Source organism: Marmota flaviventris, chromosome 11 (genome assembly GCF_047511675.1).
Source record: "Marmota flaviventris isolate mMarFla1 chromosome 11, mMarFla1.hap1, whole genome shotgun sequence".
Lineage (NCBI taxonomy): Eukaryota > Metazoa > Chordata > Mammalia > Rodentia > Sciuridae > Marmota > Marmota flaviventris.
The window spans coordinates 24,155,194-24,178,113 of NC_092508.1; the positions used below are offsets into that span (position 1 = coordinate 24,155,194).

At 33.1% G+C, this 22,920-nt stretch overlaps 1 protein-coding gene across 1 annotated transcript in view; it reads left to right on the forward strand.

Moving 5' to 3' along the window:
• The window catches only part of Erbb4 (erb-b2 receptor tyrosine kinase 4), a 699,449-nt gene that overhangs the window by 40,005 nt on the left and 636,524 nt on the right, over window positions 1–22,920 (forward strand). Inside the window, exon 2 of the mRNA XM_071619435.1 lies at window positions 3,096–3,247. Coding sequence (XP_071475536.1) covers window positions 3,096–3,247 — 152 coding nt within the window. The remainder of the gene's footprint in view (window positions 1–3,095; window positions 3,248–22,920) is intronic.

Here is a 22,920-nt window from a genome sequence, read left to right on the forward strand (position 1 = left end):
GAGTAGATTATTGCAACACAGAGTAGGGAATGTCCATTGTGAGAAATTTAAATACAGTTCTAAATATTTAAATCATACAGATATTTGGATTAATTGAACAGTGAGTATTTACCAAGAACTTAAGGTCAAGAGGATATAACTTATTTAGAATTTAATCCTTCCTAAGTGTAGTGTTTTATTGATTAGGACCAATATCACCATTATCTTAATGGTAATGATAAAGTGACAATTTACAACATTAATTAGTTGAAAATCCTGCAGAATGCAGCAGTTTATTTCTCAGCTCTCTTTAGGATGTGTCCCTTTAAAGACGATCCAAGATGATAGTCAACCTCTAGCTATCACATCTGCATTCTTGGCAGAAGGCTAGAGGAGAACATGAAGAAGTAAGGTGGCAAAGTCAGACTCCAACCTTTTTTAAATAAAGTTCCAAGAAGGTGTCATACAATATATACAACTTAGTCTCTTGGTCAAACTTACCTCCAAGCGAGTAGAGAAATAAAATCTTTATTTTTAGTGGCTACATGCCAGCTGAAAATTGTACAGTCGATTACTATCAAGGAATAGGAAAGTGATATTAAGATTCTAGAAGTCTTTGCTATATCATCTATCATCATAACTCTACAAAAATTGCTTTCTCAAAGGCAGCAAATAATTTCCAAGATGGTGTTTGAGGGGCTTGAAACTCAGGAGGGAGAAAGAGAGAACAGATTGGAGGTGACAGGAAGATAGGACTATAGAAAGAAAGGAAGTGATTTTTAACACTTATATGTGGGATTTCAGAGAGAAAAAAGTCTGAAGACTATTTATTGTTTTCCTAGAGCTGTCCTAACATTGTGCTACACCCTAGTTGACTTAAAACAGCACTATTTCCCCACTATTCTGGATATTGGAAATCTGAAAGCAAGGTTTCAACAAGAACATATTCTATGAGACTGTAGGTTGGATTCTTTCCTTTTTCTCTTTAACTTTTGGTGGTAGTTTGGAATCTTGGCATTCCATCACTTGTTGCTGCATCACTCCACTCTGTCTCTGTGGTAACAGGGCTTTCTCTCTGGGTGTCTTTGCATTCATATAGTATTTTCCTCTTTTGAAAAGGACATCAATCTTATTGAATTTAAAGCTCACTCTAATGCCCTCAACCTGAGTATATGTATAAAGACCTTATTTCAAAATATACTTAATGTATTAGTCAGCTTTCCATTACTATAACAAATGTCTGGAATAGCTTATAAAGAGAAGAATGTTACTTTGGTTCATGGTTCCAGAAGTTCTAGTCCATACTTTTTTGTCCCTGCTTCTTTTAGGCCTATGATGAGACAATACATCATGGCAATAGTGCATTGCCTGATAAAACCATTCATCCCGGGGCCAGAGAGCAAAAACCAAAGAGAGAGAAATAGGCTGGCATGTCACAATACCCTCTTTGGACATGTTCTAAGTGACTTAAAGACTTCCAACTAGGCCTTACCTCTCTTCAAGTTTACAGTCTCGATTTCACTATGGACTTGAGAATAAGCTATTAACACATAGATTTATGGGGGAACATTTATCCAAATCATATTAGTCACATTTATAGGTACTAGGGTTAGACATCAACTTATATTTCAGGGGACATAATTTAACTTTAAACAGAGCATATCTATAAATTTAAACAAACTAGACTAGAAAATATGTGTTTTGTTTTTGTCTTTATAATGAACTTCCATTATGGTTAAAAATCTGCACTATCCTTAAAGACTTTTGGATTAAGGTTCTTGTTATTTTTTTTTAAAGAGAGAGAATTTTAATATTTATTTTTTTAGTTTTCAGCGGGCACATCTTCATTTGTATGTGGTGCTGAGGATCGAACCTGGGCCGCACGCATGCCAGGCAAGCGTGCTACTGCTTGAGCCACATCCCCAGCCCAGGTTTTTGTTATTTTTGATGTGTTTGTTGGAAAATGAACTTTAAGATAGTCCTAATTATTAGGAAACACCCATCTAGATTTGTTTTCCTCCTTTACTGAAGCTAATCCCCTTGAACACAATAAACATCAAGACTTCTCTGTCATTTCTGTGTGTCATACACACAGATTACACATCATAAATTCATTCCTCATCTCTGTTTTCAGTGCTTTGAAAATTTACTTGTACTTTTTAATCTTGCCTTGAATTCAGTACGATATAATTATGTAACTCACTTAAAAAGTTTAATTTACAATTTAACTTCTCAAGCTACTATTAAAAAATCTATATTATAACTTTTTTAGTCTGTTGAAGATTAGGGTCAGTACATTAAAGGGCAATAATTGTGTACAGGTAGGAATATGGATCCATGAGATGTAACAACTAAAAATCTGTCTCTGGAGACAAAAAGATATCACACGCACACATAAACCCCCAAACCACACGTGTGTATATATATATATGTGCTCTTGAACAGACTCAAGACTCTCTCCATGAAAAATAGCAAACAGAGGTAATTGATTATCTGTTTATTATACTTCAGAACATTCATGAATATATAGTGATGATCCAGTTATAATAATAAAAGTTATATTTTGTTACGTATCTTGTTTTTAGTACATACTTAATCAATCTAAATTGCTTAACGTGTTTTTTAAAAGAGCATTTTGAGATCTTCCAAAAGCATATCTTAATAATCTAAAAAAATTGCTCAGCAGCTTATTTTACAAAGACAATAAATTCTATTTTAAAAATATTACTTTTATCTTCTCTTTATTTTGATTTATTTACATATGTCCAATTACTCCATTAGAAAATAGAGTAAATTACAAATCCTAAAGTAAACCATGTTTAAATGAAATTAAATATATTTACTTGCTTGATATAGTCACAGCAAGTGAGATTATTCTATCTCCTTGCTCTGTGTTCCTGGGGAACCTGCTCCTTCTTACTGTCTTGGTTAGCATATGTAATTTAGGAATATAAATGTGAAGCTATTTATTCATGTGTGAGTTTTTAATGACATTCAGAATACTTTCATTTGGGGAATTTGAATTGGCTGTTGTGAAATGATTTGGAGGAAGACATCATCATTGTGGGTGTAATGTAAAGGTTATGTAACTTTACATGTATCTTTTGTCTTTGCAGTGTGTGCAGGAACAGAGAATAAACTGAGTTCCCTCTCTGACCTGGAACAGCAGTACCGGGCCTTGCGCAAATACTATGAGAACTGTGAGGTAGTCATGGGCAACCTGGAGATAACCAGCATTGAGCACAACCGGGACCTCTCCTTCCTGCGGGTAAAGCTGTCTCTTTCTTTCTCTTCTCTTCTTTATGAGACGACAGTGGTGTCATGATGTGTAAAGGGAGACCTGCTGGCTTGGACCTGAGAGCTATGCTTTCCTGCCCGGCAGGGTTTGTGACTAGGGGAAGAAGATAAGATACAGAAGCACACCCAGGAAAAGAACAAGAGTAACAATGACATGATGACTGACACCTTGAGTTACAGCAGTTACTGCTGCCATGAGATGGATAAAAGATTCTGTCAGGTTGTAGTACATGACATCTTGCAAGTCTGTCTTTTTGTGACAGGCTGAGGACTAGGAAAGTCAGAGGACCAATCAGATGGTGACTTTAGCCAATCACTTCCTTTTCTGTTCCATTCCTGTCACTTTGGACATTTTTAGACTCTTTTGTATTACCATAAGAAGACTCAGACTGTTACCAAAAGTGGGGAGGGTGTTTGGTTTTGAAACCCAATAAATTATTTAAAGTAATCTCATGGGACATTGAAAATACTTATAAAGGTCATGTATGCATGCATATAATGTGTAAAGATGAAGTTATCCAGAGACAATCTATCCTTTTGGAAATTTCTTTTGGCCTTTTTTAATGTTACTCTGTTAAACAAGCTATTAATGCTAATACCTACAGTTTTTCTTTAACTGGAATAGTTGCAGGAAAATCTAAAATTAAAATGGACTGTACAAGGTGATCTTGGAATGTGGTTTTTGCACAATGAAAAATTTATTATTAGAGAAGAATTATTAAGATACACTTTAGATAACATTACCACTACATATTTGGTATTATTTTCAACAATATTCAATATATCTTAGAAGTATTGTCTAGCATAAATCAAGATGATAATATTCCCAGTACTGATATGGTAAATTATTTAGTGGATATTATATTATTTAGAGAACTATGATAATTTTAATAGTTTTTTAAACAAGAAATAAAAATGATATTTAAACATTGTATATTTGATATATATGAGATATTATATATATATATATAATATATATTTTATATATATATATATGGGGGCAGGCTCTTGTTCAAAAAGGGAATATACACAAGCTGTTCTAGCTAATATAAAAGAAACTCAATGGCATTCTGGAAGAAGGGAGACTAATGGAGAAAACTGAATTGTGAAGCAGGGCAAAGAAGTAGTCTATATAGTATGATAGATTGGAGCAATATGAGAAAATTCAAAAATGCAATCTAGAGACTTTTGCTTTTCTTCAGGTGTGTGTTTGCTTTGTCTTCTGCATGTGTACCTAGATTTCTTGGACAACCAAAATAATTATTAATATTGTAAATGACAATCTTTAAATTGAGTCACATTAAAATCTTATACTTTTTTATAATTTTAGTATTCCCATTTTTATAATAGATTAAAAAGGCTAAAGATAGCCTTTAGTCAATTTTTAAACTTTATGAAAGTAGCATATAGATGTTGATGTTGGATATCTTTGAGTGGCCATTCTGATCTAAAAAAAAGAAAGAAAGAAAGCATTAAAATAAACAGATTTGGTGGTGAATAAGATAAGGAAGGCCACGGTTTCTACCTGAAACAAAAACTAAGTTGTTTCTTCAAATAAGTAATGGCTAGTTCCTAAGTAGCATCTTTAAAACTTTATATAAACTTTGTATTCTAGCTGGTCACAGTGGTTTACTCTTGTAATCCCTGCTACTTGGAAGCTGGAGGCAGAGACAGAAGAATGGAAAATTTGAAGCAGGCCTGAGCACATAGACCTTGTTTTAAAAAAAAAGAAAAGAAAGAAAAAGAAAAAAGACTAACTTTAATAGTTTAATAGTATTATTTTGTCTTTTTCCTTGTTGATTACATACTTTTTTCTTTATAAAAATATTTTCTACTCATGACATATATATACTTCTTAATCCAAGCATAAGATAGCAAGTAATCTATTGTCTGTGACTTCAATGATCTTGAAGTCTGTAGAGGATTACAGATGTGTAATACATAACTACTGTGTGTGTGTCTCTGTGTGTATTTATATATTATATAAGTATGCATAAGCATAAGACAAAAAAGTTTTATAGTTATATAAGTATGTAGTTGCTAATACAAAAAAAAATTACCCAGAATCATAAAATATTGTCTTGAGTTAATAATAGGCATGCATGTTGAGCAAAGAAAAGAATGGCTAATTCCTAAGGATTCTGGAAAGTTTTCATCAAAGAGGTGCTTGAATTGAATCACAGAAAATGAATAAGAGCTCATGAGGTGGGTGGGGTGGAAGACTAGCACATTCCAATGGGAGTAACTAGGTTAAGACTTAGATTGAAGGACTAAATCAGAGTTAATAAATAGGTTCTTTGTGTGCATTGTTCCAAACACTAGGCATTTACATGCAAATAAATCACATGTGGTTTCTGCCCTACAATGCAGTGGGAATAAAGAGAAAGTTTGAAGGTAGACTAAAATATTGCATTGGGAAGGTGGTGAGTCTTATATTACAGATACTTAGGAAATAATAGCATCGACAGAACAATTTAACATTTTGGGATTAGATGAAATAGTCAAGGGAGTTTGAAAGGAATAAGATAAAGAAGTGGACAAAGGGCAGAACACCCTGGATTCCTCACTGTTTGATACTTGATGAGTTTAGTGTTGCAATAACTCTTCTACTGAGTCCTGAGAACAGAGATTGTTTGCCAAAATCCTCATAATAGTATATTATTGAAATCCATCATTCCAAATTATACCTTAGAATATACTAAAAGCTCTCCATTTAATATAAAATTATATTCTTTCTGCAAACCACATTATGGCCCATTTGGGCTCTTAGTATCTTTCCTCCAAAACACATAATCTGTCTATATTATAATGTAAAGAAGGTGTATTTTCCAATATACCATTATTTCCTTCATGTTTTGAATTATATCAATGAGTAAGAAACTTGCATTAATCTAGTATATGGATCACATATCCCTCAGGTTTATTTTATACAACTCTAATTTACTGAACAACTTTCCATAGAAGTTTCACAATTTCCCTTTCTCCAAGAATGACCTAAATCTGTCATGTGTTTGGAAAGGCATCATGGGTAGTGATCTTCGAATGATTCTGGATTTATTTATTTACTTACTTCTGGAAGTCAAGTAAATTACTTTTGTTTTAAAAAGATTTCCCATTCTTATTTTCATCTCTAACCAGCAAGGTAGTAGTGTTTTGCCATTTGTTTTGTTTTGTATGAAGACACCCTAAGTTGTATAGATTCATGAAAGCAGGTTACCCAGATAACCCTGTTTAACTTACATATACAATCAGCATTGTCCATGTTTAGAGCAGCACCTAAAATATAGTAAGTTAAATTTTTGTTGAATGAACACATGAGTATTTTTCTTCAATTATGGATCCTGGCTTTCTATGTGTTATATTCTCTAAATGAACATGTGAATCTCTCTTCATAGTCATGTTATTTCATTGTGTCTCCACCAACAGGCCAGGTGTTTGGGAATAAGACAGGCTGGATCAGTCAGAACCCCTTTACATGAGTGGATTGTAGCCAAGAGTGTTCAGTTTCTGTAGGAGTTAGTTTCTTATTCACTTGGGTACCAGAACACAGCCTTCTTTTGTCTTGTGGTTTGAATGTCAGAGAGGATGTGCAAACAAGAGAATGGAGCCAGAACTCTGAAACAGACACAAAGAGCTGAAAAAGAGAGCTATTTACCCAAATACTGATGTGGGAGCCATTCATTTCCAGGGTCTAGTGTGCGTCTGAAGACTGGTTGGGTCCAGTCATTCCAGCCATAAAATGCTCCTGCAACTTCATGGTAATTTTATAATCTCCCCCTTTCCCCATTAAGCTGGACAGGATTGTTTCCTCTACTATAACTAAAATGTCCCATCTAGTACACCTCCCAAGATCTCAAGAAAGCAGCAAAAGTAGGCCTTTGAAATTGGACTGAAGATATATTCATAAATAAGCCTTAAAAAATCCCTCTAATGATTTATTAGATACTTTGTTACAATGATTTGTTAGATACTCTTAATCTTTGTTAGATACTCTGTTTTGTTGAAATAAGTTTAAAGGCATTATTTTCAAGATGCTTTTATTGTAACAATCTTGATGCTCTTTTAACCAGTTTTGTTTTTTCAGTGTTCAGTTTTTACATTTCCTTTTGGAAAAGATTGACTATGTTAACATTCAACCCCCCAAGATACCACATAGTTGGCTAGAAAAAGAGCCTAAAACTTATTTACTGTGTGCTTTATCATGATCACAAGGTTAAGACATATAATAGACAGCTACAAGGCTTAAAAATCACAGACTTTGTGCTATTGTCTTACACTAGTGAACTCTCTAAAGCGAGGCAAAATGTAGCACGTAATGGGAGTGAATTATTAGACCTTTTACCCTCATTAAAATTCTTGGAGTCTTTTATTCTTTGACACCACATGGGTCTTCTGTGCTACTGCTGGCATTCAATAACTCAGTGCTTCTAGAAAGGTGACAGAGCCACCAGCTTTTGTACCTTAAATTCATTTTCTCTATTTATCTACCTTAAGCAAATAACTATCAATTGCCAACTATATATAACACAATGTGGTATGTATGTAGGGTATATATAAGGACTATTAATACCTTTCCTTACCCATGGCAATCATAGGTAGTAATTTTTAATCTATGACTTGATTTTAATTTTACATAGATTGTTTTGGAAATAGTATATGTTAGGATTATGAAATGATAAGTTTAGAAATTGGTATATGTTATGTGGAATAGTAACATCATAAATTTATTGGATCTCAGTATGCTGTAGTTCAAAAGCCTTAAAGTTTACTAGTTATACATGTCTTTTATAAATAAAGAAAAGAATGTTTTAAGATATATTTTAAAATAGCACCACTATATTCTATTATTGATAGAGAAAGGCAATAACTTTGAGAAAGAAAATATAGTTTTTAAGGGAAAATGATAAATATGATATCTTCTCTCAGATAATAAATAACAAGCACAGGTGTTATGAGTATGTAACAAACTTTTAAAAGCATAACCTGTTTTTATTGCATAATTTTACAGAACTAGGTGTTTTGTGATATCATCTAAAAATTTCTTTTTTTAAATAAAAATCATGTAAATATGTAATTCATTTGTCTCAAAAAGAAAATGTCCTATTCTTAAATTAATATATACTCTTTGTTTTTATTTAACAATGAACATTTTATAGTGTGATCCACATCCTCTATTATTAGGATATGTATGGGATTTTTCAGACTTGAGGATGTTGCTTTTCTCCCACTCCATAGGACATGAAATTTGTATCTCTTTTCCATTGATGGTAAAGAACTTATTCTTTTCCATTCTCTTTCTCATACCTCTTCCACTTCTGGCTAATGACACACTTTTGCAGGAAGGCAGAGAAAGAAATAACTCTGAGACTAAAAATGCTTACTGGCTTCCTGGATTATAAGACCTTGAATTCATTAGCATGGTTTTGTTACAATAAAGTCACAAATGATGCTTGGCAATAATGCGTTTTGAGTTGCAGCAAGTAACTATGCTTTGACCTGTTCCTTAGCTGTTTTCAGTAAGGGTGGACTACCAGTGAGACTCAATAAAAAGTTCTGAATTCTTCACATTTCATCTCTACCTTTAGTGCCATCTTTTCATTGTCTTTTGGCAATTTACAGTGGATAACTAGAATTCATACTTAAACATAAATAGATAATTTATAAAACACTTATTTCTTTGGATGATAAAATGATTTATTGAATAGTTTGTTTAAATACAAGCTACCATTGCCTGCTTGTTTTTAGTTCATTAGATACCAGGTAGAATGAATTGTGTGGGAGAGATTACATCAGAGAGATTGATTAGAATCAGGAAGAGAAAAGTAGACTTTAAAATCATTAAAAATTGGAGAGAAAAACACCATTTCAGTGAAACATCTATGGCATCATAAAGTAGGCCCACATGTATTATCTTCTCATAATTAGTGAAAAAATGAGTATGACATTTTCTTATATAGCATATATAATTAATCAATGTGTAGATTCTAACTGGACTTCAAAACGAGAGTACAGTTATGAATTTGTTTTCCTGAAAATATAATATAGAAAAGTAGTATATTTGTAATTCTGTTAAATGATGGACAAGTAAATAAAACTCTCTTGTCACATATTTATATCTTTAACTATTTATTCATTGAGCACAGTAGTGTAAATTTTTCTTCCATGTCATTAATTGGGACAGATTATAAGAGAGGGGTACAAAGATCTATATCCACATGTTTAGAACTCACCATCATTAGGTTCAAAGAAGCTCTGACTTCAAGAAATATCTTGGTCAGGTAAACAAGTATTAGAATAATGTGGAGTATGCCAACTTCTTTAAGTTTTTTATTGGTTTGAATTACATGCAAAATTGCCTTTGTGGTAAATGGAAATATTTGCTGCATTTGCTGTATTTGAACATATTTGGTGGTCTCCTAGCTGGGTGAGATGGAGAATACTGAAAAGGAAGTAGAGAGAATAATAATATATAACATGTCATTTGGGTCAAAGCAGACATTCTGGGTTAAATGGAATTTTCAAAGCTTTGATAGTTTCTGCAAGCTGTTCCTAAGATCGTTAAACATAATACATATGCAATTTTGGATGTATGTATTTACAGCTGCCTTTTTAAATTGAAACTTGATTTTGTACTAAATTTAATCATAGAACTTGTATTGCATTTGAAAAATCTATGCAATTTACACTTGGCTTACGAAAAAAAAATATATATATATATATGTATTTTTTACTCAGGGGTTAAGTACTATTTAATCTGAAAGTATACATTGAATCAAAATAATGATCCTCTTCAGAAATCTTACAAGATAAATCAAAAATTAAAAATGTACACATTCCTAATTTGGCACTTATTTAAGCATATTTTTGAAATTTTCTTCTTAACTATTTAAATAAAATATTAAATAAAAATATATTCAAGAGTTTTTTTCTATATTTTTAAATATTAAAACTAAATAAAACAGAACCTTTAATAAAGATACATATTCAACAGAAAACAAGTATTTTAGGGAGTATTAGAAGAAATGATAGAAAAAAGAAACAGATTGCTATTTACACTCTAATATTTATAAATGCATATGTAAATAAATATAAATTCATGACCATTTATATTGAGGTATGTATAAATGCAAATTACCATTTTCTAGGCTCAAGAATTAGATTACTATAAAACATTAACTATATACCATGTTCTGAGGGAATATTATTAAAAATAAAACAACTAAAATGAGAAATAACTAATTTATTTCTAATAAAAATAATTAATAATAAAGCTGCTCTTAAAAAGTTTTGATTCCCCAAATTTCAATGCACTCTACAGATAAAAAGTGATATTATTACAAATGTACTTAAATTTTAAGTGAGTTTATTAGGAAAAAATGTTCCTTTATACATAATTCTGAGACCTGTCATATTTAAATTCAACTTTAATATAAGTATAATGAATTTATAGGCTGATCTCAACCTTAAGTATAGAAGAATCCAAGTAACAAACACATTTTACTCTATAGTTCTTTAGTGCTTTTTGCACTCATGGAAATGGAGTGTATAAAGGTTATTTATTCACCTCTCTTATTTGTAAGCAGCAAGGTCCTTGGTTCAAAGTGAGGACAAATGACATTTAACTGAGTTTGTAAGATTAACAAAAGCATTTCGCAGGTGAGCTTTTAGTTCTAAAACCAAACATTGGGATTTAACCAAATAAAACCTTTCTCAAAATTTACAACTATGTACATTGTTATTGGCTTTATTTTTCTCTGACTCTTAAAATGAAACACTTTGTTTTTTTTTTTTTGAAAGAAAGAGCAGATTTAAACTTGAATAATTTTGTAAGAGACCAAATCAATTTTAAAGGTCTCTTTTTGGTCACCTAGAGTATAATTTAAAGATCAAAAGTGTAAAAATAAAATGTAAAAAACCATTGCATTTAGAAACACTGTAATTATTTCTCCTGATCCCTAATTTGAACCCATTTTCTATAAAATATTACATTTAAATATAACAGTGGTAAAAATTAAGATAATTGTTTTAGTACATATAAGCCTCTTCAAAATCACTTCTGTTAAATTTCTGCCTAAAAATCAGAATATGTAATTGAGTGTTGAAGTAAATCCTCTTTAACAATTTGATGCCCCATTTGTTTCCAGAAATAAATGTGCCTTTCCTGGTGCCTGGTACCTTATAGCTCTTCAGCAATAGGTGGTTCTGTCTAAACTTCCTGGGCTACTTTCTTACTTAACTCTCCAAGTCAACAACTATAGTGGCATGCCCAGAATATTTGACAATGCAGTTTTACAAAGATTTTTCAGAAGCTCAGCCTTTGGTTGAGCATGATTTCATATTTTCAGAAAGGTGAAATTATAAGTCAAATGCTTGGTTGTTTTAAAGAGGCAGTCAGTTGCTAAAAATGTGCAAAGGCTTTACAAAGTTAGTAAGGGCTGTTTTGACAATCTAACAGACATCATATCATGTAAGCACTGGGAAATATTCATAAAAGAAATCAATGAGGCATCAATAAAGCCTTAACAAGAGTTCATGAAAGAAGAACAGTGGAAAATCCAAGCAACTAGGGGTTACATACCTGAATTGTATTGTGTTCCCTCTTAACCTTTTTCATCCTCTGAAGTCCAAAACTCTTAGGATAAAATCCAAAATTGTTTTATTATTTGGCCCCTGCCCAAAGCCTTATCTTCTTGCTGCCATTTGTGACATTAAATTTACTGGCCATCTTTCAATTGTAGCCACTTTCTTTTTTGAATTCAGCTCTACTTCTACTACTTTTTTTTTTTTTTTTAAATTCCCAGACCTTTCCCCTCACAAACACAAGCATGTGCACACTTACTTCTATCTTGGATAGGTTCTGTTCAATCTTTTGGTCTTCTTTATCAAACATTTCTTTATAAGCACTCATATGTCTTAGTGAATTCCTTTCTATTACATACATTCATAGTTCCTCATGCTTTTTGGTAGCACTTCTACTATAGCAATTCTTTAAGTATCTGTTTAATTTCTGTTTATAATAATAATAAATAGTAGGAAAAGTCATATCTAGTTCACTACAGAATTTGCATAAAACCCAGGGTCTATTGTGTAGTGACTACTCTGCAAATGAATGAAATGAATGAATAAGTAAATTTTATAACAATAAGAATGGATTATTTTATTCTTTATAACTTTGTCCATCAGAATGAAATACAAAGGAATTATTTTACATTATTTACTTTTCTAATTGGAGTTTCTCTCCACAGTGTCTTTTTGAGCCTGTAATACCTTTTATCTTATGTTCTATGAAATGATTTGGTTAGTAATAAATGTTATGCTACCTATTGGAAAAATTGGAAATTGAATTTACATACTTACTCACATACATAAAAGCCTAATGGACATGTAGGTAGCTTAGTTTGCTGCCTAACTGTGTTGCTTAAACAAAACCAAATAACTATCACAGCCTTATGCATCTTCTCTGACCTGCCTTCAATACCCTAAAATTCCCACCCATTAACATGTTCCCCTCTACTAGTTCATTTTTTTAAATAAATAAAGTTTCTATGATTTTGCATTCAGTTTTTTCCATTTATGGAATGTCTTTTCACACTTCTCTTTTGGAAAATCATAATTCTTTAATAACTTATTCTAAATATAAGTTATTTATTCCCCAACATTAATATGTTCTCCAGATTTGGTCTGTTTCCTCACGCTTACCATCAAGACAAGCAGAACTGATGTCTTTCATTGTTTTCCTATAGTACTAAGTACATATCTGCATTATTACATTTGTCACATTGTGTGGGAATGTACTGAATTATAAGATGCACTTTCACTTTTGTCAATTAACATATATATATATATATATATATATATATATATATATATATATCAGACAGAGTATATGTTCAGTAAAGTTTTATTTGTTGAATAGAAAAAAGTAAGCTTGGTTAAGTTGTTTTCTTAAGTGAATCTTACTATACTGGATCTATATTTTTTCTAATAAGAAACAGTACAAGTAAGTATCTTTAGACTCACCTCCGAAATACCACTTGTTGAGGTGGGTGCAAGGCAATGTGCTGGGTTAGTGGCTAACCATCTCCCACTCCTTACTATAACTTTGCTACAAAGTGTTATTATTCCCATTTTAGAAATGATGAAATTTAGGCTCAGAGAAATTAAATGTCTTTCTGGGACCATAGAGCTAACAGGCAAAGTGAACATTTTTACTCATTCTTTTGCTTCAAGATTTATACATTTGCATTTTGCCTTATTACTATGTACCAGTGATGCATCTATTATTCAGAATAGATTTCAGAAGAAATAACTAACCTATTAATTAACTAACTGAGTTTGAAACAAAGCATGGAAATTTTTATAGCCAAATCATAAAATTTCAGAACTATATTAATTATAGTAGGAGATAGGCTTTGGGAGAGCCATAGCCATTGGTAGACCAAGGATTAATCAATATTGAAGGCAGTGGGTATGAGAAAGACATCATAGAGAACACTGGGGGTACGTACACTTTAATGTTTAGATTTTTCCATCATCAGAATTAAACATTCACTTATTCATCAGCAGATGTCTCTTGACTGGCAATTCTTTGTAATTTATTGTGCTGTTTTATAAAGAGTAAAGACTAAGTTAATTAACAATACTGAGCCCAAACATTGTAAATACATAAGAATGGTATAATCAATGCTACAGACATTTCCAGAATGGACTCAAATCTCTTTGAGAACAATGTGTCATTTTCATTGTGTTTATGTCCCTAGTACTTAGCACCCTATTTGGAACCCAAAGAAGGTCTGAGATAAATAATGAATGATTGAATAGTATGCATGGGGAGGGTCAAAAAGATCTATATGGAAATAAAGCTTGAGTTAGTTGAAAAAAAGAATGGGGATTATAAAAGATAGAGACTAGAAGTTGCTCTAAGTGAACATCCAGAAGATCTTCTCCATTTTTAATTCAATTCACAGATGTGGAGACAAGAAAGGAAAATAAAAGGGAAATAAGACACTAATTACTATCAGAATATGGAGGTGATAGGTGAGGAAGTAAACAAACAAAAAAATGTTTTAGCCTCCTATAACAAAATACCTCAAATAATCAGTTTATACAGAAGAAAGATTTAATTTTGGCTCACAGTTTATAGTCCATGATCAGTGGGCCTATGGCAAGGCAACTTAACCTGGTAGGAATCTGTGATGGAGCAAACCTACTCACTTCGTCATGAGCTAGCAAAAAAAGTAGGACCAGAGTCTCATAATTCCCTTTGGTTATATGTTCTTAGAGACTTAGGAACCTCCTACTACCTCTTAAAGATTCCATACCATCACAGTAGGTCAATCATAGGGATCAAGCTTTAATATACATGGCTCTTTGTGGGACTTCAACATTCGAACTATAACAGATTCTGAGGTCTCAAATCTGGGCAGTTGGGCAGATGTTGTCCTGGTAGTTAACAGGAGAGAGGCAGGAGAACAAGTTCTTGCTAAAGTTATCTGGTGAGAGTCTTCTTGAGTTCCTATCAATTTTTTAGGAAATCTTCCTTATTGGAATTGTACTCTGCATCCCAAGTAAGGTACACTGCCAGGGCTCTATCAATTATCAGGTAGGAAGGTAGCCAGGGAATGTAATTGTAATTAAAGCATTTATCAGTATACATTCTATTTGCAAAAACTAGATGACTATTGCATGTTCATTCTCCTTAATTAAATTCAGCAAACAAGAAGTTAAGCTTTGCAAATGATAACTTGTTCTTCAGCCTTTTGGGGCGATAACCTAGTTGTCTTTCCAACAAATGTAGTTTCCTGGAGAGCTTGGATTAACCTTTTATTTGCTGAATATAATTTAAACACATTTAAACACATTTAAGATAAGTAGCTTCATTTTTATGGTAGGAACATATTTGGAAGCAGTCTAGGTGATAAAATTCACAGCAAACTTCTGGGAAATCCCTTTTGAATTTCCCTCTTGTCAGTTAAAGGACCTAACTGATGTCAGTGGGTGGTGTCTTTGTGGACTGTTTGTCCTCAGTTTCACTCTGTTTCAGGAGGCAGTAGCACAGTAGCAAATGCTTTATTATTCCCCATGAAGTCAAGCTATTGGAAAAGTGTCAGCACTTACTATTCTCCCCAAAGAAGCAGAAAGCACAAGTTAACTGGCATGTGGTAAAAATAAAGAGGACTATGGTAATAAGTAAGAGGTTCAATCCTTTAGAAAGGAATGAGCTTGGAAGGAAAGAAGAAAAAACATTAAGAATAATGGGATAGGTTGGATTGGGGTGAGCAGAGAAGAAGCTGCAAATACAGGAATATGCTAATAACTAAAGCATGTGTGAAGTGTGTTTCAAGGTGTTTTCCAAATAGCTTAGATTTTTTATCTTTTGAATGGTAGAGTTTCACCTTATAGACCTTAAACTACTCTGCTCAAGATTAATAAGGCACCTTTTGCCTTAGTATCTTAGTATTTAGGTATAATCTGTCTTTTTAATAGAGAGATTCTCCCCACCCAGGTGAAGTAGTGGGCCAATTCCATTTTGCTGATGAGGGCACTGAGATACAGAAAGGTTAACTAACTTGCCCAAGGGTCATGGATCCATAGCTGGTAGAACTTAAACTCAGGACATTCTAAAGAGTTTTACTCAAGAACTTAACTAAGTTTAACTTTGCAGATAATTAAGCTCAATTCTTGTGCCATACATCTTTATTAAACAATTCACACTACCTTTGTCACTTTATAGAAAGGCAAATATTAAATTATTACATGTTTTCAAACAGAAATGTGTCATTCTTTATTACTGTTCAATTGTTTGTTCATGTCTTCTTTAAGAATCTCCTACATATTGGGGCTGGGGATGTGGCTCAAGCGGTAGCGTGCTCAGCACCACATACAAAGATGTTGTGTCTGCCGAAAACTAAAAAATAAATATTAAAATTCTCTCTCTCTCTCTCTCTCTCAAAAAAAAAAAGAGTCTCCTACATATGAAAAAAAATCACATATCCTGCTAGCACAAATGTTGCTAAAGAATAGTCAAATCCATTGCTCAATACTGCTTAGCACAGATTCAACAGTTCTTCTCAGACTGCATTTGAACTCTTATGTTCAGAAAAACACCCTATGTTTAAGAGTAGAATTGACTGACTAGAGTGTAGTTATAATAGGCAATTGGGATAATATGTTCCAGAAAGCCATGTCTCCAAAGTAACAGTTGAAAGAAGTGGGTGTGTTGACCCTGGTGAGGAAAGTAGGAAAGGGAAGTGTAGTAATTATTTTGAGATTATTTGGAGGACTCTCATTGAAAAGGGAGTGGTTCAGTTTAGAGTTGTTCCAGAAGAGGGAATTAGGCTGAAGTTTAAAAGGAGGCAGATTTTGGCTTAAAAGAAAGAATTTGCAAACAATTAGAACATTCTAACAATATAATGGGGTGCCTTGTAAGTTAGAGAAAATGGACAGCAACTTAATTGAACACCTTGTATTTTCCAGGCACTGGGCCATTTACACTGTAGAACAGCAAAAAGAAAAGATGAAATTCAAGAGTCTAGCATATTTTAGGCACCTAGTTAATGTTAATTAGTTATCCTCCCTTCCCTGTGTGTTTCTTATATATATTCATAGCAATCCAATAACATCATTTATCTCAGTATTTTTCAGTAAAAGAGAGTCTGTCCAAAGTCAAACAGTAAGAAATGGGGCATAGCTAGACGAGAATCTACATCTCTCTCTTCTCTAATATCGAGTCCATTCTACCATGCACTCTCCCCTTTCTCACTTAAAAAAAAAAAAATCTGTTCTCATAACACTGTGGAAACAACCAAGTAAGATCAGGAGAGGAGGAACAGGATTTTGTGGGTTTCATAGAAAGTTGTATAGAAAATTCTAAAGTCCTTTAGTCTTTTTTAACTCTTCCATTTTCTTGGAGAATGATGCACTGCCTCAGCAAGTGTGGCATGTGACTTCTGAAAAGATAGTAACATTTCTAACCTTCCAAAGATAGGTTTAGTGAGGTGATTGGGGTAGCTGAATGCACTCTGGAATTGCTGTTTTACCTAAGTGCTCCCTCCAGGTTTTCCTCTTTAACTTTCTGCATTTATGGGATTTGTGTCCAAGAGGAATTTTGAGGGTTTTAATAAAGTGTGATATAGAAAATACTGGCATTGCTCCTGAATACCATGCTTATCTTTCTTTAAATTTAATTTCTTTAGTCTAGAAGGTTTGTTGCTTATTGGAGTCTTGTTAAAATGTTATGCTGCTTGGCTGCTTTCTCTAACATCTCAGCTTTAGATTTTATCTTGACCAAAGTTTGTTGAACATATTTCACTGATCTCTCTTCACCAATAGTTTTGCCTGTTAGACGATGTAAGGGGAAACATCTAGGTTTACTCTCTGAATTGCTTTTGGGAAATCCTACAAGTAGGTTTCATAGCATTCTGGCCTGCACTGTTTCTTATTCTTTCTGATCTAAAATGTACCTATTTATGACTCATTTCTGCCACACTGCTTCTTTCAAGTAGTTAATGGAAAACAAAATCCCAAGGTTCTATTCTCTCCAACTAAATGCTGTGTTCTGGGACAAATTTATTTAATTCTCTGAGTGTTCTGTTTTCTTTCCGAAAATGAAAATATTACCATTAAAGCAATATTATATAGCTTTCGTTGGTATTAAACTGTGTTCATAATTGTCATATCCATATGCAACTATATTCTTATTTTAATATTTTTATGGAAACATTTTCTACATAAAAACATATTTTAAAGTTAAATTTAATTTTACTACCACAAATGAAACTTCAGTATTGCCACCATAAGTATAAAGTAATAAAACATCAATGCAGAACCTAAATGCCTGACTGCTAAAGACTCCAGGCCTGAGGCTTTCTTTGTTTCTTTATTAGAAGAAAGAATAGCTAGAGTTAGAGATAGAGACACACCACTGAGGCTTTCTCTTTGATGTAATCAGAAAGAAGAACTTCCACACAATGTGATTCAGGGCTACTTAATGTACTCCCTGTGTGTCTGAAATCACTTTTTATACCACCCTTTGGGAAGTGTAGGACTCAGTTTTCTTCAGTAACCCACATGTGGTCTTCACTTTTAGAGACCATGATCTGAAAAACTAATGTAATGAGGTTCTAACAGTTGGTGACTGGATGGATTTTTCATATTAGGTTTTCTGCATGAATTTTAGGTTTTATGGAATTTTTTTGAATGAGCAGTGTCATTTCCAGTAGTCATCTGATTTTTTTTGAAAGAGAAGTGATATTGGTATCTGATAATTTTTTTATTTGACCTTGAAGAGATTCCTTAACTTTTTCAGTCTCTTTTTTGGGGGTAGAACAACACCCAGGAGGAGTCAAATGCAATTGTAAAAAGCGGATAATATACAAACATGTCTGACATATAATAGATGATAAAAACTATAAGTGTTTTCATGCAGGGCATGGTGACACATGTCTGTATTCCCAGTGACTCAGAAGGCTAAGGGAGGAGGATCGTGAGTTGAAAGCCAACCTCAGCTTCTTAAGGAAGCTTTCCCTCAGCAGCTTAGTGAGACAGTGTCTCAAAATAAAAAATAAAAAAAGCATCTGTGGATGTAGTAAAGCATGGTAAAGCAATCCAGGTTCAATCCCCACTGTGACTCTGCTTCATCTGTCTTAAATAATTGAGATTTTTTTGTTTTGGTATTAAGGATTGAATTCAGGGGTGTTTTACCACAGAGCTACATCCCAAATTGTTTTTTATTTTGAGTCTTGATGAATTGCTGAAGCTGGCTTGGCCTGCTCTATTTTCTATGCAACTAGAAATACTATTGAAAGTTGGGGTATATAATTTTTTATTTTCTATTATAAAAGAGAAAAAGAGTTTGAATGCACAGGATTTTAAAGACTAAGAAAATACCTTATTAATTTTTATATCAATTGCACATGCAAAAGATAAAATTTTAGATAAATGTGTTTGTTTAAAATAACTACATGATATTTTAGAAGCAACATTTATAAACATGAAATAAATGAGAGGAAAAATGCTCCCATGGAAAAGAGAATTTTATTTTAAAAGACTGAATTATTCCTGGAGGTAATTGGTTATATATTAGAGGGAAAAAATGACCAAAGAGATTAAACAAACACCAAGGTTATTTTTAAGCTATCAATGCTTTACAGTCAAAGGGGTTGAATGAAATAAAATGTCCTAATGTTAGTCTAGCTGAAAAAAAATTTTGATTGCAGAAGCAAATTGATCAGATTTTTACTAGCACAAAGAAGATGCTGGACAATCAATAGATAAATAAGTTGTCAAAAATAAAAACAATTTCATACACAGGTGGCATGGACAGGGGGTCATAAATGATGAAAATGGCCAATAGTGAAGAACAAAGATACATTTTGAAAGAAAGACATGTTTAATCATACACGTTGATCCCCATTTTTTTTTTTTTTTTAATTTCCTACTGTATTTTCTCCATGAAGTCAAGAAATACGGGCACATTCAAGAGGACCAGTTCTATATACATAATTAATGGGAGACGAGGAAACATTCCAAATCCTGGAAACATTGCAAAGGTGCTAATATAGTAGGAGAAAAGTCAAATTGGGACCAAAGAAGGGCAGAAGCATGGTGATGGGAGCCATGGTGGTTTGTGGTGGGAGTGACAGGGAAGTAAGGCCTGCTCCTAGATGAGATTCCAGGGGGAAAGGAGGCTCATCACAACCTTTCTGCAATTTCCAAAAACATTTACAAAAGATCATCTAGTAGTAATTTTTTTTTTTTTTTCTGAAGAGAATAAAAGACATGAGTAATATGGACAATAAGCAATTTGGGGGATCTTTTATAAGAAATTTCTACCAACTCAACTTTAATACCATTCAATAATGGTATTTTCAGTGCTTACCCTGTGGCTACACACTGGAATTTGTTGTTGTTGTTGTTGTTGTTCTTCTTCTTCTTCTTTTTATCTTTTTCTAATATTTAATTTTGTACATTTCATAGGGCCGTGGCTGTGGCTCAGTGGTAGACCACTTGCCTGGCACATGTGAGGCACTGGGTTCGATCCTCAGCACCACATAAAAATTAAAAAAAATAAAAAAAAAATCATACATTTCACTCCTCTCCATTAATGTCATTAATGCAGGATTACAAGTTAGCCATCCATATATAAGTTTCATACATGGCAAAAGTGCTGACTTCCCAGTAGGCTCACCAATCAAGGACTGGTCCCTTGACTCAGACCAAATCTAGATAAACAAATAGTGATTAAAAATTGACTAACCCACACATCTCATACACAATAACAGTAACATGTCAGCAGATTTTGAAATAAGATGATTAGCAATGCAAATATATCTACCTGTGGCTTACAATAAGCAGAATAAACAAAAATCAGAACCTCCTGAGAATAGCAGCCCTCCAGAACTCTGCTCTAATGACTCTTAAGGACTCAAGACCTAGTTATCTAAATGCTTAAAAGGTTCTTTGCATTTTCTGGTTTCCTTAAACCCCACTCAAGCAAAGTGATTTCTTTTTCCTTTGGCCTCTATCAACTCCCAGTGTTCAGTTCTATTTCATTTCTCATACCATATTGCAACTGTATATGCACTTGACCATGCCCTTAAAGTTCAATGTTATGAACTAAGACTTATTCATCTTTTCATCCTCCACCTAAGCATTGTGCCTGGCACATGGTGGACATTTAGGATTTATGAAATAGATTTGCTCTAAGTGTAAGAAGAGTACTCCTATAAATATTTTTACGCAAACATCCCAGGGATGTAAACTATCAGTGAGAATAACAGAATTAAGGCTATATCATCCCATCATTTCATAAGAATAAGAAAAAAGAAAAAGTAGTTATTTTTTTCCTGCATCAAGTGTAGTGATAAGGGAGAATAATTTGGCTTCAAACATTATAGCAGCATAGGGATGGAAATAGGCTGAACTCTCTTTCTTCTATCCTCTCTCTGTCACCGTATCCTCCCTCGTTTGGATGTTTGGATGTTGCTTTCTTTTGTAGTAAATGCTGATGTCTATAATTGAGGCCAGGCTAAGGTCCATCGATGTAACAAACCATTAGATGAAAACAGCCATCCTGTCAGTTAGATCTATTTCAGGCGTCAAATTACCTTGGAGCTATATACACACACAGACACCCACATCAAACCAAAACAGAAACAACAATATCCTAATACTCAATAATGACTGTAAGATCATTGATACATAATCTCTTGCCAGCAATTCTGTTAAAGATGGAAATAATCACCCAATCTCTGTTGAAAGGCTGTTTTGAAGTTACAGCATATCTGTGATTCATCTTCTTACCCGTATGTATAGGTTTGCTAGAGGTTGGAATCTGCATGTCACTTTAATCTTAAAAACAGTATTAGCATGCTGCATGTATCTCACCCACTGTATATAGCTCTTCCAATTCCTGTCAGCCCTAATGTGAATATATATATATATATATATATATATATATATATATATATATATATATATATATATATTGGTATAGGATATGGAACCCAGAGATCTTTAGCCACTGAGCCACATCTCCAGCATTTTATATTTTTTATTAGATAGAGACAAGGTCTCACTAAGTTGCTGAGACTGGCCTCTAACTTGCATTTCTCCTGCCTCAGCCTCCTGAGTCACTGGAATTAAAGGTTTGTTCCACAAAGCTCAGCCTTAGTGCAGATAATTTACAACAGGGAAACCAAAAACAAAACAAAGCAAAAAACACAAGGGCGAGGGGCTTAAACATGTAATTAGATATTTTATCCTGAAAAATTTTTTCCCTAAACAAAGCTATGTAGAATTGACTTCTAAAATGTTAGAATTCTAAATTGGCATTGCCATATAATCAAATCTAATGCTTTATGATGCTTGTTGGAAAACAAGACCAACATATGACTTGGAAGAAATTATTGTTTCCTATGTATGGCTGGCTGGAGATGTGTGACTAATTGTTTCTTGGTATGAAGTTCATCAAAACAACTCCATGGCAAAGCCTTCCTGACTATCAGTAGTTCAACAGGCCCATTCATCTCATTGCACTATTATAAATGGAGGCATAATTGTGATTTTACTATTTAAGAGAAGGTTGATAGATAATTTTTTATAATTAAAAATTTCTTAGAGCTAGATGGCATATAACTTGCTATTTAGTACTATTAAATATATTGTCAACTCAAAAAGAATATTATGACTAAAAACTTCCTTGAGCAGCAGCTTTTTATTTTTTTTTTCATATTTTATTGGTCAACTATCATGGTACATAATGGTGGACTTTGTTGTTGTGTATTCATACTGCACACACTATAACTATATAATTTGGCCAATATCTTTCCCAGGTATTTCTCCTTTCCCTCTCCTCCTTCTTCCCTCTGGTCCTTCTCTTCTACTTTACTAATCTCCCTTCAGTTTTCATAAGATTTCTCCTGTACCCCCCACCTTTATTTTCTCTTTTTCTTCTGTGCCTTCCACATAGGAGATAAATCATATAACCCTTGACTTACTGAATTTGGCCTGTTTTGCTTAACATAATATTCTCAAGTTACATCCATTTTACTGCAAATAATATTTTATTCTTCCTTGTGGCTGAATAAAACTCCATGTGTACATGTACCACATTTTCATTATCTATTTATATTTATCTGCTGA